Source organism: Elephas maximus, chromosome 9 (assembly GCF_024166365.1).
Source record: "Elephas maximus indicus isolate mEleMax1 chromosome 9, mEleMax1 primary haplotype, whole genome shotgun sequence".
NCBI classification, from domain to species: domain Eukaryota; kingdom Metazoa; phylum Chordata; class Mammalia; order Proboscidea; family Elephantidae; genus Elephas; species Elephas maximus.
In genome coordinates this window covers 79808180-79821988 of record NC_064827.1, presented here as the reverse complement: position 1 = coordinate 79821988, position 13809 = coordinate 79808180, and the positions used below count along the sequence as shown (strand labels likewise).

The following is a 13809-nucleotide window of genomic DNA, read 5'->3' as shown; positions in this document are numbered from 1 at the left end:
GAGATTGGAGAAACCCCACGAGTATGGCCCCAAGCCCTTTTCGCTTGGTACTGAAGTCACTCCCCAGGTTTACCCTTCAGCCAAAGATTAGGGCAAAGATTAGGAGTCTAAATGGGTACACTAGCCCAAAAGCAAAGATGAGAAGGCAGACAGGAAAACTGGATGAATGGAAACAGGGAACCCACGGTGAAGAAGGGGAGAGGGTTGACACATTGCGGGGATGGCAGCCAATATCACACAAAAAAAATTGTACATTAATTGTTTAATGAGAAACTAATTTGCTCTGTAAAGTTTCACCTAAAGCACAATTCAAAAAAAAAAAAAGAAAATTAATAGAGATATACTCAGATGGGACATGCATAAACTCCTTTAGTTTACTGTAAGGTACTCACGGCAAGGCACACAGGTAAGACCTCACAACACTCATTTAGAACCAGAGAATCAATTAAGGTGTTTGAAATGTTTATGAGAATTTGGCATATTAGACTTACACTTTTATATTGAAATATTGGTTGATACGAAATTTATCCTAATGTGACAATTTTAAGGTGGGTTTATATTTATGTGGTGGTTATTTGATTACTCTCTCTTCTCTACTATGTTGTAAGCTCGAGATCAGTATATGCTGTGGTTTACCACTGTGTCTCTGGGTATTAGCATCCCAGACCAAGTGCCATCGATTCGATTCCGACTCATAGCGACCCTATAGGATAGAGTAGAACTGCCCCATAGAGTTTCCAAGGGGAGTATTAAAAAAAAAACCATTGCCATGGAGTCAATTCCTGCTTGTGGCAACCCCACGTGCTACAGAGTAGAACTGAGCTCCATAGGGTTTTCCTGGCTATAATCTTTATGGAAGCAGATTGCCAGGCCTTTCTTCTGTGGTGCCACTGGATGGATTTGAACTGTCAACATTCTGGCTTAGCCAGCACAAACCGTTTGTGCCCTCCAGGGACCTACACAGGGACTGTCTGGCTCAAAATAGGTGCTGCTCAGTAAATATGCTGATTGAATAAATAAATGTTGACTCTTAAATTTATTAATTTAAAAAAGAAAGAGTAAATCAATAAATCCACAGAAGAACTGGATGAAATTATCTCTAAGGTCCTTTCTAACTCTGAATTACACCCCAGCTCTGGTGTGATCTCAGTGTCACGCTCTTCCGGAGCCGGAGGGCCGTTCAAGTCGTCTGAGGGACCCGGACAGCGCCCGAGGCGACACACTGCCCATTTGGCCACGATGTTGCCGGGTACCAAGTCCTGGTACACTTGCAAGTGCAGCCGCCCAGCGTCGGGAGCTAAAGTCACGCCCCCACACGCCAGTGGCGCTCCGATTGGACAGCTCGGGGGCGTGACCGGAAGAGGTGAGACTGATTGGCAAGGGCGTGGCCTGCGGTGTGCAGAGGAACATGGCGGAGCGCGTGGTGCAGCGGCCTTGTGGCCCGGTAGGTCCCTGGAGGTGGGTACTCTCCCGGGCTGGGGAGAGGGCGTGAGAACGAATCGCGCAGGGCACTGTGGTGCGACCAGGCTGGGCCACTCGCTCCCTGCTTCTCGTTGATCCGAGGCCAAGCCCCGACGGTGCCGCATGCTCATGGATGCGCGCGCCCCAGCCGGGATGATAACCAGAGATGGGGATCCGGGTCGATCTGGGACCACCGGCACAGCTTCAGGTGGTGCATGGCGAAAGCCTGGATTCAGGAGGCAGAACCCTGCTCACAGTCACAAGCGACAAGCCCTTTCGTGGCTTATTTCTCTTTCCTGTCCTGACTTCCAGGACAACTGGGGGCAGGTTCCGTCCCCTGAGCCTGCTTCCTTTTCTGTCCAATGGGAACTCAGTGAACAACGTACTGAGTGAGTACTATGTGCCAGGCCTGGTCCCAGGCACTGGAGATACAGCGGTGCCTGTTACGCAGTTGTCTCGGAGCCAGCAGTGTGTGAGGGCTCCCTGACTGCTTCACTGCCCCCATTTAGACAGAGGGCAGCGGAGCTGCAGGTGGGACCTCACGCTAGATGGGACTGTTCAGCCTTACATTCCTAATCCCCTTCCCACTCCTACTCCAGGGTGAACATGGCCAAAGGATTGAGTGGCGGAAATGGAAAAAACAGAGTAAGTGTGGGGTTGGTGGGGATCTGCGCTCCTAGCCGACCACACCAGCAGCACACACCTGAGCCTGGGGGAGAGCCACCCAGTTTGTCCTCTCTTGGCCCCACAGCAACCAAAATGGAGAGGAAGGGGCCAAATGCTCTGGGGATGCTCCCTTGCCCCCTCTTGGCTGCTCACCCAGCAGCACTCCAGAGCCAAGACTGATCCTCCTCAGAGGAGACTGCCCCCTCAGCACCTCCCCATCCTGCTCTCCTCCACCAATAAGGATATTCTCTTATCCAGAAAAAGAGGAGAAAAAGAAGTGGAAGGACCTCAAGCTGATGAAAAAACTTGAGCGGCAGCGGGCACAGGAGGAACTGGCAAAGCGCCAGGAGGAGGAGGAGGCAGCTCTGCAGGAGGAGGACCATGGTGAGCTGGACTCTGGCCCACAGTGTCTGTCCTGTGGGCAGGGCAGAGTATGTCATATCTGGAAGGGCCTTTAGAGTAGTGGGCTCAAACATCTTGTACTGATGGAGACTCAGGCCCACAGAAGGGGAGGGATTTGTCCCAGGTCACACAGCAAACTGAGTTCCTAACTTCCTAAGCAGATTTCAAGCTTTTGGAGGGTAAGCATCAGTCTCATACCTTTATAACTTCAGAACCTTATGATCATAATGGTAGTTAATTTTTACTGTTTTATTGAGCACTTACTGTGCTTTAATTTTTAATTTAATTATTTTGATTTTCATAATAAAAATGCCTCCCTTTGTTTTCTCATTATAAACAATACATGCTCAAAACAATACTGAAAACCAGAGAGCAGGATGAAAACTAGAAAGCAGGAAAAGTGCCCCTAAGCACTGTGGTGAAAGTTTGTCCAGACACTGTGCGCACTTACACACACATAGAAAGATATGTATATGTCATTTTACACAAATGAGATCATTTTATCCATGTTCTTCTGTAGCCTGGTTTTTCTTATCCCACAATATGCCCTGGGTGTTCTTCCACATCAATACATCTGAACCTAACCTAACAAATGTGTCTCCTCTGCCAGACCTGAAACTTGGAGGGTTAGGGAGCCCCATCTGAGCTTTGTAGAACCTGGTAGTTACCAGTGGGGACAGCCACGGGGCACATCATCTGTGCCAGACACCAGTGGAAGTCCTTTATGGGCGTTGTTTCACACAGCTCCGGACAACCCTGGGAGGGAGATAGTATGGTGGTCCCTCTGGACCCAGAAGCTGTATCTCAGCTGCCCCACCTTTCGTGTGGCCTTGGGCCATGTATTTGATCCCTCTGGGCTGCAGGTTTCTCACCTGTAAGTGGGGATAAAAACAGTACCTACTTCCTAGCATTATTGGGTCAATTTCACACATAAAAGGCTTATTTGATGTTGTTGTTGTTAGGTGCCATTGAGTCAATTTTTAACTCAACGACCCCCCCATGTGACAGAGTAGAACTGTTCCATAGGGTTTTCTAGGCTGTAATCTTTTACAGAAGCAGATTGCCAGGTCTTTCTCCTTTGGAGCAGCTGGGTAGGTTCGAACAGCTGACCTTTCGGTTAACAGCCAAGTGCTTATCCGTTGTACCACCAGGGCTCCTTTTCTTAGTCCTTACTACAAAAAAAAACTACCTATTAATAATTTAAAAGATACTAGTTTTCATCCCCATTTAAAGTTGGAGAACTGAGGCAGTAAGGGGCAGAACCAGGATGTGAACTTAGGCCAGTGCTTCTAACCACTCCTGGGCCTTGCCCAGTGGTCTGCTGTGCTAACAGAGGCCTTGAAGAACACTGAGTCCGTTTTTATCCTGGGGAGAATAAAGCCCAGAGGGAAATTGGATCTATTTTGCTAATCTCAAAATTCCTCCCAGTTGGAAAATTTTCTATGTGTCCTGGGGGCAGAGGGAAGAAGGGGAGGGTGGGGCCCTGGCCTCTCAGGCTGACAGTGAACACCCATCTGCTTCCCAGGGCGGCCTTACACCCTGAGCGTGGCCCTGCCAGGCTCCATCCTGGACAATGCCCAGTCACCTGAGCTTCGCACCTACCTGGCCGGCCAGATAGCCAGAGCCTGCGCCATCTTCTGTGTGGATGAGATTGTGGTGTTTGACGAAGAGGGCCAAGATCCCAAGTAAGGGGCCACCCATAGGGCGCCAAGACTCAGAGAGAAGGGAGGTGACTTCACCTTGCTCCCCTCAATGCCCTCATTGTAATCACCAGTGAGTAGCGTTGCGAGGTGGGCACTGACTGCGGAGGATCAGACTGGGTGGGAGGAGCTCTTGAAGGAGGCTGGAAATGCGATAGGATCTCGAGCCCTATCTTTTTCTCTCTAGGACTGTGGAGGGGGAATTCATGGGAGTCGGCAAGAAGGGGCAGGCGTGCGTACAGCTGGCCCGCATCCTGCAGTACCTGGAGTGTCCACAGTAAGTTGGAGGGCAAACTTCCCCACATGAGTGAGGAGTGGTCAAGGTAGCCTCCCATGGTAACCTGAGACTGGCATTTTTTACTAGGTACCTGAGAAAGGCGTTCTTCCCCAAGCACCAGGATCTACAGTTTGCAGGTAAGGCTGGGTGGGCCTTACCCCTTTCCCGTGGATCGTCCCCCAGACACGGAGAAATCATCCCGTCCTAACCATCCATCGTACAGTTGAGAAAACTGGCTCAGGAAGATGAGGCCTGTGCCCAGTGTCAAACAGCAGGTCTTTGGCAGCACTGGAACTTAAACCAGGGTCCCCTGTCACACCCCAGTGTTCCCAGACTCCTTCTGAACCCTCCCCACCCACAGGGCTGCTGAACCCCTTGGACAGCCCTCACCACATGCGGCAAGATGAGGAATCCGAGTTCCGAGAGGGCGTCGTGCTAGATCGGCCCACCCGGCCAGGCCACGGCTCCTTTGTCAACTGTGGCATGAAGAAGGTAGGAACAAGAAGGTGGGCCTGCCACCTGCTTCGGATACATGCCCTCCTGGACTACCTGGTGAGACAGGGCATGTGGGTAGGGGATCTCTACCTGCAAAGCCCCCATTAATGCAGATGTGGGCCAGAGAGCTGCTAAAAGTGGGGCTCAATAAGCTGAAGCTGACAACAAATTTACTGCTTTTTAAAAAAGCAAAACAACAGAAGACAGTCTTCATGCTAAAAAAAAAAAGACCAAAAAAAAAAAATTCAACATCACTCCGGGGCTGCTCCAGTGTCATAGGGATTGGAGGCATTAATTTGCCACCAATTTACTCTCAAGGCTCCCTGGGTCAGAGGCAGAAACATTTAAATGTATGGAATCCCCTCCTCACAAATGAACAGACCAGAAATAACCAGCTAAAAGTCAAGCAGGATGGCACAGACATGGCAGGACATGAGAAGCTCTCAAAAGGGAAGACAGTGCCTAAAAAGGTGATACATTCAAAACTGGCACAGAACACAAACATCAGTTATTACTGTTCATTTAACAGCTCCATGTATTAAGCATTTACTTCATGCCAGGAGGTGTGCAGTGTAATAATAACCAAAAAACCAAACCCAGTGCTGTCGAGTCAATTCCGACTCATAGCGACACGCTAGCTATGAGAATAATAGCTTTTATTTATGAGCAGTTTTCTCTTTGACAGAAGAGGAAACTGAGGCTCAGAGAGGTTAAACGACCTGCTAAGATTTTTAAAGCTAGTAAGTGGCACGGACTCCAAAATGTAGAAACCGGGATTTCATCTATTCATGAAATACTTTCTACTGTGCCAGGCCCTGTGCAGGAGGGGTTCATTTTTGATCAGTGTCTGTGGTTAGAGTCTTTTGTGGGCAGGCCTGGGCCAGGTGCTAGAGGTGCTAGAGAAAGACAATAGAGGATCCCCTGGCGTCTGAGAGAGCAATGAACCCTGCGAGTCCTGGGGGAAGCAGCACCCATTTCTTCTGGCTTCTCTCCCAGGAGGTGAAGATTGACAAGAACTTGGAGCCTGGGCTGCGAGTGACCGTGCGACTGAACCAGAAACAGCTCTTAGGTATCTGGAAGCTTCCCCAGCCCCTGTGGTGGGCTGGCCAGCCCCAGGGCTCAGAGCCACCTTGCTGCCCCCTTGCTCAGTCTTCACAGATGCTCTGCCTCCGTTCCAGAAAGCAAGACCTACCGTGGAAAAGTTGTGTCGTCGCAGGACCCTCGTACCAAAGCTGGTCTTTACTGGGGTTACACTGTCCGGCTGGCCTCCTGCCTCAGTAAGGACCAAGTTTTCTCCTGTGACTATCCATCTTTCCCCCTGGGAGGCAGCAGAGAGCCTTGCTTGACCCTAAAGTCAGACTGGGGTCCTCGTTCTACCAGTTTGTCCTTAGGCAAGTGCCCTTCCATCCCTGGACCTGCTCTCCTTGTCTGCATGGCCACAGATGGCACTCCAGTGCACTGCCTCGAGTGCTGCTGTGGGTTTCTGAGCAAAGTTGCATGATTAATTAGTAATGTCTGCTGCAAGGTTGGGAATGGGGACAAAAGGGCCAGATCCGCTACATGCTCTCAGAGCACCTTCCTACCCTCACCCTCTGCTTTTCTCCCCTAGCCTGGCACAGACTTGGTCTCTATCCTGCCCTGCCCTATGCAGAGATGACCCTGGCTTCGCAGGGACAGTAGAGGGCCTGGGGGTGGCTCCCTTCCTTGAGTCTCCTTCTCCATCCCTCCCCTACTCAATATACACTCATAGCTGAGAGGCTGTGGCTGGTGGGGACCAGGACCCCTGCTGACCTGGCCCCACCCCCAGGTGCTGTGTTTGCTGAGGCCCCCTTCAAGGACGGGTATGACCTGACCATTGGGACGTCAGAGCGAGGCTCAGATGTGGCCTCCGCCCAGCTCCCCAGCTTCAGGTGGGCACAGCCTGGGGGGAGGGCAAGGACTGAAGCTGGGAGCCTGCCTGATGGGGACAAAGCTGTGTGTGGGGGCTAAGAGCTCTGGGGACTGCATTCAGTGGGGCCTTAATGAACAGTCAGTGATCACTCCCTCACCCGTGGGTGCCAGGCATGCCCTCGTGGTGTTCGGGGGCCTTGAGGGACTTGAAGCTGGAGTGGATGCTGACCCCAACCTGGATGTGGCTGAACCCAGTGTCCTCTTCGACCTATATGTCAACACCTGCCCCAACCAGGGCAGCCGCACCATCCGCACTGAGGTGAGCCTGCCTGCCTCCCCCACCTCCAGTCCCAGGCTGTTCCCAAGGTTCAGCTACCTTCAGTGGGGCCAGCGTCCCAGCTGATGGAGTGCCTTGGAATCTGTCCGAAGTAGGTAGCAACTATCTCCTGTCACCCTCCCTACCCAAAGCTGCCCTGAGCCAACCACCTGTAGAGATGGTCTCCTCACTGCCTCTTGGCACAGCAGACTTGGGGTGGGGACAGGATGTCAGTGCAGCTCAGAGTCAAGAGTCCTAAATCTTAGTGCCAGCCCTCTGCTCCCTGTCTGGTGACCCAGGAAACCCTGCCCATCCCTGCTCTGAGCCTCAGTGTCCTTAGCTGAATGCTCAGTGTTCCTCACTGAGCCCAGCTCTGTTACTTCTTGGTGTGTGACAGTGGGCCAGGCAGCTGTCCTCCCTGGCCTCTGTACAGGGGAGCAGCGTGCACCTCTATCTATATTCCTGGGGATCCTCGGAACCCGTGAACCCACTGTGAGGTCAGCACAGGGTGCTGTGCCTGTGGGCACTTGGCTCGTGGAGACTCCATTACTTTTATCTGTCTCAAAGGGGTGGTGACGCGACAGGGTAGATAGCACCAGTCTACCTGTCCTGGAATGCCCTGCCCAGGCCAGGTGCCATCTGTCAGCCACACCTTCCCAACAGAAACTCTGGCTCCCACCCTTCCAACATTTGCCCTGAGGGCCAGGAACTTCCTGCCCATCATCTCGGGGAGGGCAGGTAACCCTGGGAGGTGGGTGTTATTACTGTCATCCCTATTTTGCAGAGAAGGCTAAGGAACAGAGATGGTGAGGCCCTTCCCTGGCAGGTCGTACAGCTGGCCAAGTGGCGGCACCTGGGCCTGTCCTTAATGTCCACATAGCCCTTCTGAGAACAGCAGGCCCCGAGCTAAATCCTGGGCACTCAGCCACTGAAGACAGGCTAGGCACTGGATGGCCCAGCATTCCAGGCCCCAGTCCATTGCACGCTTTCTTCCAGGAAGCCATCCTCATCTCCCTGGCTGCTCTGCAGCCCGGCCTCACCCAGGCAGGTGCCCGACCTGGCTGAAGTTTCTGTGAAGACATCAAAGAAGCCGTGGGTGAAGCCAGGGGTCCCTGTGGGTCACCTGGGACAGATGCAGCTGAGACTTGTCTCTAAAAACAACCACCTTTAATGTGACCCTGACCCATGAACCCACAGTCTCACTGGGCCGTGGTCTTCACTTGCTGCCAGCAGTGATGGCCTTGAGGCTGCCTCCCCGTGCCAAGATGTTTGGCACGAAGAGCAGCCCTGAGGCCCGCTCGATGCTCTCAATGGGCACTAGGAAGCGCTCCAGTGGGACTGCCTCGTCTACAGGTGCATTGGGCATCACGTAGGAACGGAGCTCAATTTGTCCACCGGCTGCCTCCAGGATCAGCACCTTGAAGAAGTGTGTGGGCACTGCCACATGGTTCTTGCCAATTACCTGGTACTTCACGTAGGACTTTCCGTCAGCCTCCGTCCTATGGGTAGACCCAGGTACACATGTCCTTTCAGGGCTCCCAGGAGGTCTGAAGCCTGGTCGGACCCAAGGCCACTGCCTCCAACTTCCACTTCTGTGAGGCTTCTGTGTTCTACCCGGCTCCCCATCAAGGCTGGGAACCCTCTCTAGGGTAAATTAACGTGTACCCTCTGTATTCTCATGCTCAGCCCTGGGTCAGGCAGAGTGGGAGACAATAAATACTGCTAAAGAATCAGGTCTTGTGAACATTCACATTCATCCCAGTGGGACATTTGATAACAGTCTGTCTCTCCCTATGGAGGGTAAACACCAAGTATGGCAAGGACAGTGATGGCTGAATTCCCAGAACCCAGCATGGGACCTGGCATTTAGTAGGTACCCAGAACATTGGATAAATAACATCTGGACTTCTCAGCAGAGTCCACTCCATCTCAGTAGGCCATAGGAGACACTTGCTAATTAACACTTATCAATGCCTCAGCCACCACCTGTGCCATCTGGTGCTGAGCCCTGACTGTGGGCCAGGCCCTGGATTAAGGTGGTGACATCTACCATCATGCTCAGTCCCCTCAGTAACCCTGAGGTAGGTAACAGGTATTCTCCCCATTTTACAGGAAAGAACACTGAGTCTCACAGGTCATTTGCCTAGGGACTAAGTGATTGAGTCTGTGGACGTCAGAGCCAGCTGCGCACAACCTGTTAACCTCACGCATCCCGGTCCTCAGGGGGCCAGGAAAATCACTGAGTGTACAGAGCCTCAGTCCCACCTGGGAGGCAGGGCTGCAAAGGGACAAGAGTAAGGCTTTTGGTCAGGCAGATCTGAGTTCAAACCGGAAGAGTGCTCCAAGAAGAAGAGAGGCTGAAAGCAAGAGCTTGGTACATTCGGGGACCTGCAAGTTTTCTATCTGGGCAGAATAGGTGTGGCCAGAAGAGCAAGGGTGTCCTTGGGCAGAGGTACCCAAAAGGTCTCTGGCTGTAGAATTGGGGGGTGGGGGCGTCGTGAGGCAGGGAGACAGGTATGCCTGTCAAGAAACCAGATGAGTAGTGACCTGATAGTGTTGACCCAGAGCCTGGGGCAAGCCTGAATGGGGTAAGTGGCAGGAGGAGACGCACGTGAATGTGAGGCCCTGCTATTCCCAAACCCTCAGTTCCAGCCTCACCTGGGCAGGAAGAGCGGCCCCGTGCAGACATAGACATTTTGGTAGCTACGCGTCAAGCTGCGGCTGTACTTCTCCAGGTTGTTCCAGGCATTCTGGTTGAGGTGGGGCACCTGGGAGGAGAGGTGGTGCTCAGTGAGACCCAGGAAGAGACTTCCTCCCGTTCTTGCAAGGGCTGCCCTGAGGATGTGGACACTGGCACCAAGCCAGGAATATCTAGCTGGGGGCAAGCAAGAGGAGGAAAGTGAGGCTGAAGGAGTCACTCCATCACACGTGGCCATGAGGACAGAGCCTGGGTAGGGCTGATGGGGTGCTAACAGGGCTTTGAACTGGTTAGAACCAGGTCAGTCATGGCCAAGGAACCTAAACCCAAACAGACCCCAATTTTAAAAAATTTGGGTGGTCCAGAACCATTACTGGAATGGGAAAAATTGCAGGTCAAAGCCCTGGAATGGAAGACTCAGAAGAGGAGTAGTGAGCCCTTTCCAGAGCCTGATGGGTGAGACTGGATTATTGCCAGGATTGAGGACAGTGACACATTCAAAGTGGTGCTGTTGGCTGCCATCTTTGAGCAGGGCACCGCTATTTCCAACTCTGCACAAATTCGCAAAATCCAACAGTAAAAGATTTGGTTGCTATGCAATGGGTACGCTGCCCTTGTTTTCTAAAGGGAGATTTACATTTCTGGCAGGTCTTCCACCTATGATTTTTCCCATTATGGTTATGGGGTTACGGTTTGCCCAAATTTTAGAAATTTGGTTCTGTCCTGGTGTTGCTTCCTCAGCCATGATTGAATGAGGGAAGAACCTGTCTGAAGCCCTGGGTGCTAGTCACCCTCACTCCATCTAGGACAGGAGAACCAGCACCCCAGGTCTCAAAGCCTTTTCTCCAAAGAGTTGCAAGAAGCAATAGGGCACATTTTCTCTCACTTTCAGAGAGAGAAACTGAGGCCTGGTCCCTGGAGGGGCTCTTGAGAAGGCCAGTTCTCCATAATTACCTCTTCTCTCCTTTCCCCAATCAAACTACATTCACGGCCCAGCTGGGAACTTTAAACAATCTGCTACTGACTCTATCACTTTAGCTCTCCAGACCTCAGTACAATGTCTAGTCCAACGGGTAGGGGCTGTGCCAGTAGGAAAGGATAAGAAGTCAGGTCACTGGCTCGACCCCTACAACTTCGGAGTCCCCATCATTCTGCATCCACTGGGTGCCTGGTCCTGCTGGGCATGGGGCCAATGGTAGGACAGCTTGTCAAGGGTGCACTGGGATTGGTACAGCCTGATAGTGTGCAGCAGGCAAGGTAGGGCAGTGGCTGAAAACTCAGGCTCCTGTAGACAGACTGCCTGGGTTCTCTCCCTGAGGCCCACTGACGCTGAGCTAGTCGCTGTACCTCTCTGAGCCTCAGTGCCCCCGTTATAGCAATAACTAACATATTTATTGAATGCTTGCCCGAGCCAGGAAGTGTGCTCAGTACTTTCACATGCATTGTGTCGTTAGTACTTCGGCTCTACATTTTACACCCGAGAAAACTGAAACTCAGGCAGGCGTCTAGGGCCCGCGGTGAGTCAAAGCCCTAGTACGACTGCAGAGCCGGAGCTCGGAGCCCCGACACGCTCAGTGTCCCCAGTACTCCGAACCTTCCTCACTGCGCGCCTGACCTAGAACGCGCGCTCAGCAGCTACCCACTCTGCAGATGGGCAAACCAAGACTCAGAGAGGCGAGGCGGCTGGCCCCGCGTCCCACAGCCTGTGCGCGGGCACTACCTGGGGCGCGACGTTGCTCAGGTAGAAGGTGTCGTCCATGGCCTTCTGGCTCCAGCGGTGGTTGGCGGCGGCAGCGAGGTGGCCGCGGTCGAAGCCGCTGCCGCGATAGTCGGCATTGGTGGCTCGATGGTACGCGTGCACCGAGTCGTCCTCGCGGAAGTCGCACGAGCGGCGGTCGCCGTCGCCGCGGAGCCGCTCGGGCCGCAGCTGCTCTACCACCCAGAGAGCGCTACGGGTGCGAGGGTCGTAGCACAGCACGTACGACTCGCGGCTCTTGAGCTGCGCCAGCCCGGGCAGCCCGTACTTGGCCAGCCCTCCGGGGCCGCTGCCCGCCGGTCCCCTAGGCAAGGCGGGGAGCTCGGCCGCCGCCGCCACGGGCAGCACGGGCAGCCGGCCCAGGAGCCCCGGCGCCGCCCGCGCATCTGCCCTCCGCCGCCGCCAGCCCTCTGCGGCTGCGCCCAGCCCCGCGCCGAGCGCCAGGGTCAGGCCGGCCCTCAGAGCCCGCATGGCGGAGGACCGAGACCGGGGAGAAGCGACGGAACGCGGCCTGAGGGGTCGAGGGAGCGCGGCGACCTTGGGCGCCGGACTCGCAGGCTCTTAAAATGGCTGCTGCGGCTTGCGGGGTCCACCGTAAGAATAGGGGCTGATGGGGCGCGGGACAATTACAGTGTTTTAGGACATTCCATTCCCTGCCGTTCAGAAGGGTTAGTGCTAACAACCCAGTGCCCAGTCACACACACACACACACAAAACAAGACCCAGTGCCGTCGCAGAGGGCAGTAAAACGGGCTCCCGTCGCCCTTTCTTTGCCCTTTTAAGACACGGGCGTGAGGGGCGAGGCACCAGCACCTCAGGCCACTATTGGCCTCCGTCAGGCTCAGCTCCGCCCTGCCTCCGCCCCCTGGTCTCCACGGAGGGACTCCGCGCTTGTGGGAGAAACTCGTATGTAAGGAGCCCTAAGAAGTGTCAAGCTTTGGTCTAAACTTCGTTTAATCTTCCAGAGTCCCGAGAGGGACTTCCTAGTTGGCAGAACAAGGAAAAGACTACAGGTCTGTCGGACACCAGAGCGAGCCCATTCTCCTAACAATTACAGCATAAAATAAGCTAAAAGTCCCACATGATTGGCAAAGATTTCCTTAATAAACACCCAGCGCTCAGAACAATGATGCAGGCAATTGATGCTATCAAACTACTGGTTGAAATGGAAACCGATAAAACTATTACTGAAAGCAGTTTAGCAGTATGTGTGGTGCTGTTAATTACGTAATACGGCCCTTCTAGCCAAAGCCTTTGTGACTTCCATACAATGATTGTGTAGGACCATGCAAACAGGTGTATGGAAACTGTGATGGTTAAGGTCATCCATCAACTTGGCTGGGCCATGCTTTTCAGTGGTTTGGCAGTTCTGTAATGATGAAGCTGTCCTCCATTTTGTGAGCTGATGTACAATATCCTCCATTTTGTGATGTGTTGTAAATACTAACCGCTATGCCTCTGGTTATGGTCCCATTTGGGAGTGAGTTGTCCATTATGTTAATGAGGCAGGATTAGGGTGGGATGTATCTTGAGTAACCACCTTACTGGAGGGTGTGACTCAAGTCAACACCCTTATTGAAGTCATGTCCTTGAGTCACACCTTTTATCTTACAAGAGATAAAAGGGGAGAGACCCTAACATGGCAGAGGGGAGGGGGCTCACTACCAAGAAGGAATAGCTAGGAGTGGAGCACGTCCTTTGGACCCAGGATCCCTGCACTGAGAACCTCCTAGACCCAGGAGACAAGAAAGCTGTTAACACTAGAGACTGTGAGAACCAGCAGCAGGCAGAGGCAACAGAACAGGAGACCAGGAGACAGCACAGTGGGCTTCCCTAGCCCACAGAACAAGAAAGCTGAGAGCCTTCCCCCTTGTTAAGTTAGAGAAGGTCAGATGCCCTCACCACCACACCATTCTTACAGGATGAAAAGCCTTACCTTTCAATCTTTACTGGACTTAAGTAGGGAAATAATCAGAAATGCAAGGACTTCAAAAACAAATATTCATTACATTATGTAAAAATAAGGGCTGGGATAAGCAATGTAACAGAAATAGGAACTAATTAGACATTTTTAGCATGCTAGATAACATACCTGATATACTATCCATTGACTACACAAAGGCATTCCATTGACTATGCAAAGGCATT

At 52.8% G+C, this 13809-nt stretch overlaps 2 protein-coding genes across 11 annotated transcripts; one reads left to right on the top strand and one right to left on the bottom strand.

Moving 5' to 3' along the window:
* Positions 1–1374: 1374 nt before the first annotated feature.
* Positions 1375–8293, top strand: SPOUT1 (SPOUT domain containing methyltransferase 1). 10 transcript variants are annotated; one of them, XM_049896327.1, is made up of 12 exons: positions 1375–1850; positions 2061–2106; positions 2386–2511; positions 4055–4214; positions 4417–4506; positions 4594–4643; positions 4868–4998; positions 5998–6070; positions 6180–6392; positions 6809–6911; positions 7063–7210; positions 7992–8183. In XM_049896327.1, exons 3-12 carry the CDS (start codon positions 2424–2426, stop codon positions 8085–8087), a joined length of 1152 nt encoding a protein of 383 aa, XP_049752284.1. In that variant the 5' UTR covers positions 1375–1850; positions 2061–2106; positions 2386–2423; the 3' UTR covers positions 8088–8183. The 10 variants fall into 10 exon arrangements, with proteins under 10 accessions (XP_049752284.1, XP_049752283.1, XP_049752277.1 ...); XM_049896330.1 differs by lacking the exon at positions 7992–8183 and adding an exon at positions 8204–8293 and having other exon boundaries at positions 1376–1444; positions 6180–6278; XM_049896322.1 differs by having other exon boundaries at positions 1376–1444.
* Positions 8294–8423: 130 nt separating this feature from the next.
* Positions 8424–12360, bottom strand: ENDOG (endonuclease G). Its single transcript, XM_049896331.1, has 3 exons — positions 11626–12360; positions 9866–9975; positions 8424–8706 (listed from the first exon to the last, which is right to left on the bottom strand). The coding sequence occupies exons 1-3, from the start codon at positions 12130–12132 to the stop codon at positions 8424–8426; spliced, it is 900 nt and encodes a 299-aa protein (XP_049752288.1). The 5' UTR covers positions 12133–12360.
* Between the last annotated feature and the right edge of the window lie 1449 nt (positions 12361–13809).

Coding starts and splice junctions, on each gene's coding strand:
- SPOUT1 (XM_049896320.1), top strand. CDS start 2,010: ATGGGACTGTTCAGCCTTACATTCCTAATCCCCTTCCCACTCCTACTC. Junction 4,507..4,593: donor CAGTACCTGGAGTGTCCACA/GTAAGTTGGAGG, acceptor ATTTTTTACTAG/GTACCTGAGAAAGGCGTTCT. Junction 6,912..7,062: donor GCCCAGCTCCCCAGCTTCAG/GTGGGCACAGCC, acceptor CGTGGGTGCCAG/GCATGCCCTCGTGGTGTTCG.
- ENDOG (XM_049896331.1), bottom strand. CDS start 12,132: ATGCGGGCTCTGAGGGCCGGCCTGACCCTGGCGCTCGGCGCGGGGCTG. Junction 9,976..11,625: donor TGAGCAACGTCGCGCCCCAG/GTAGTGCCCGCG, acceptor CTCTCCTCCCAG/GTGCCCCACCTCAACCAGAA. Junction 8,707..9,865: donor GGGCCGCTCTTCCTGCCCAG/GTGAGGCTGGAA, acceptor GTCTACCCATAG/GACGGAGGCTGACGGAAAGT.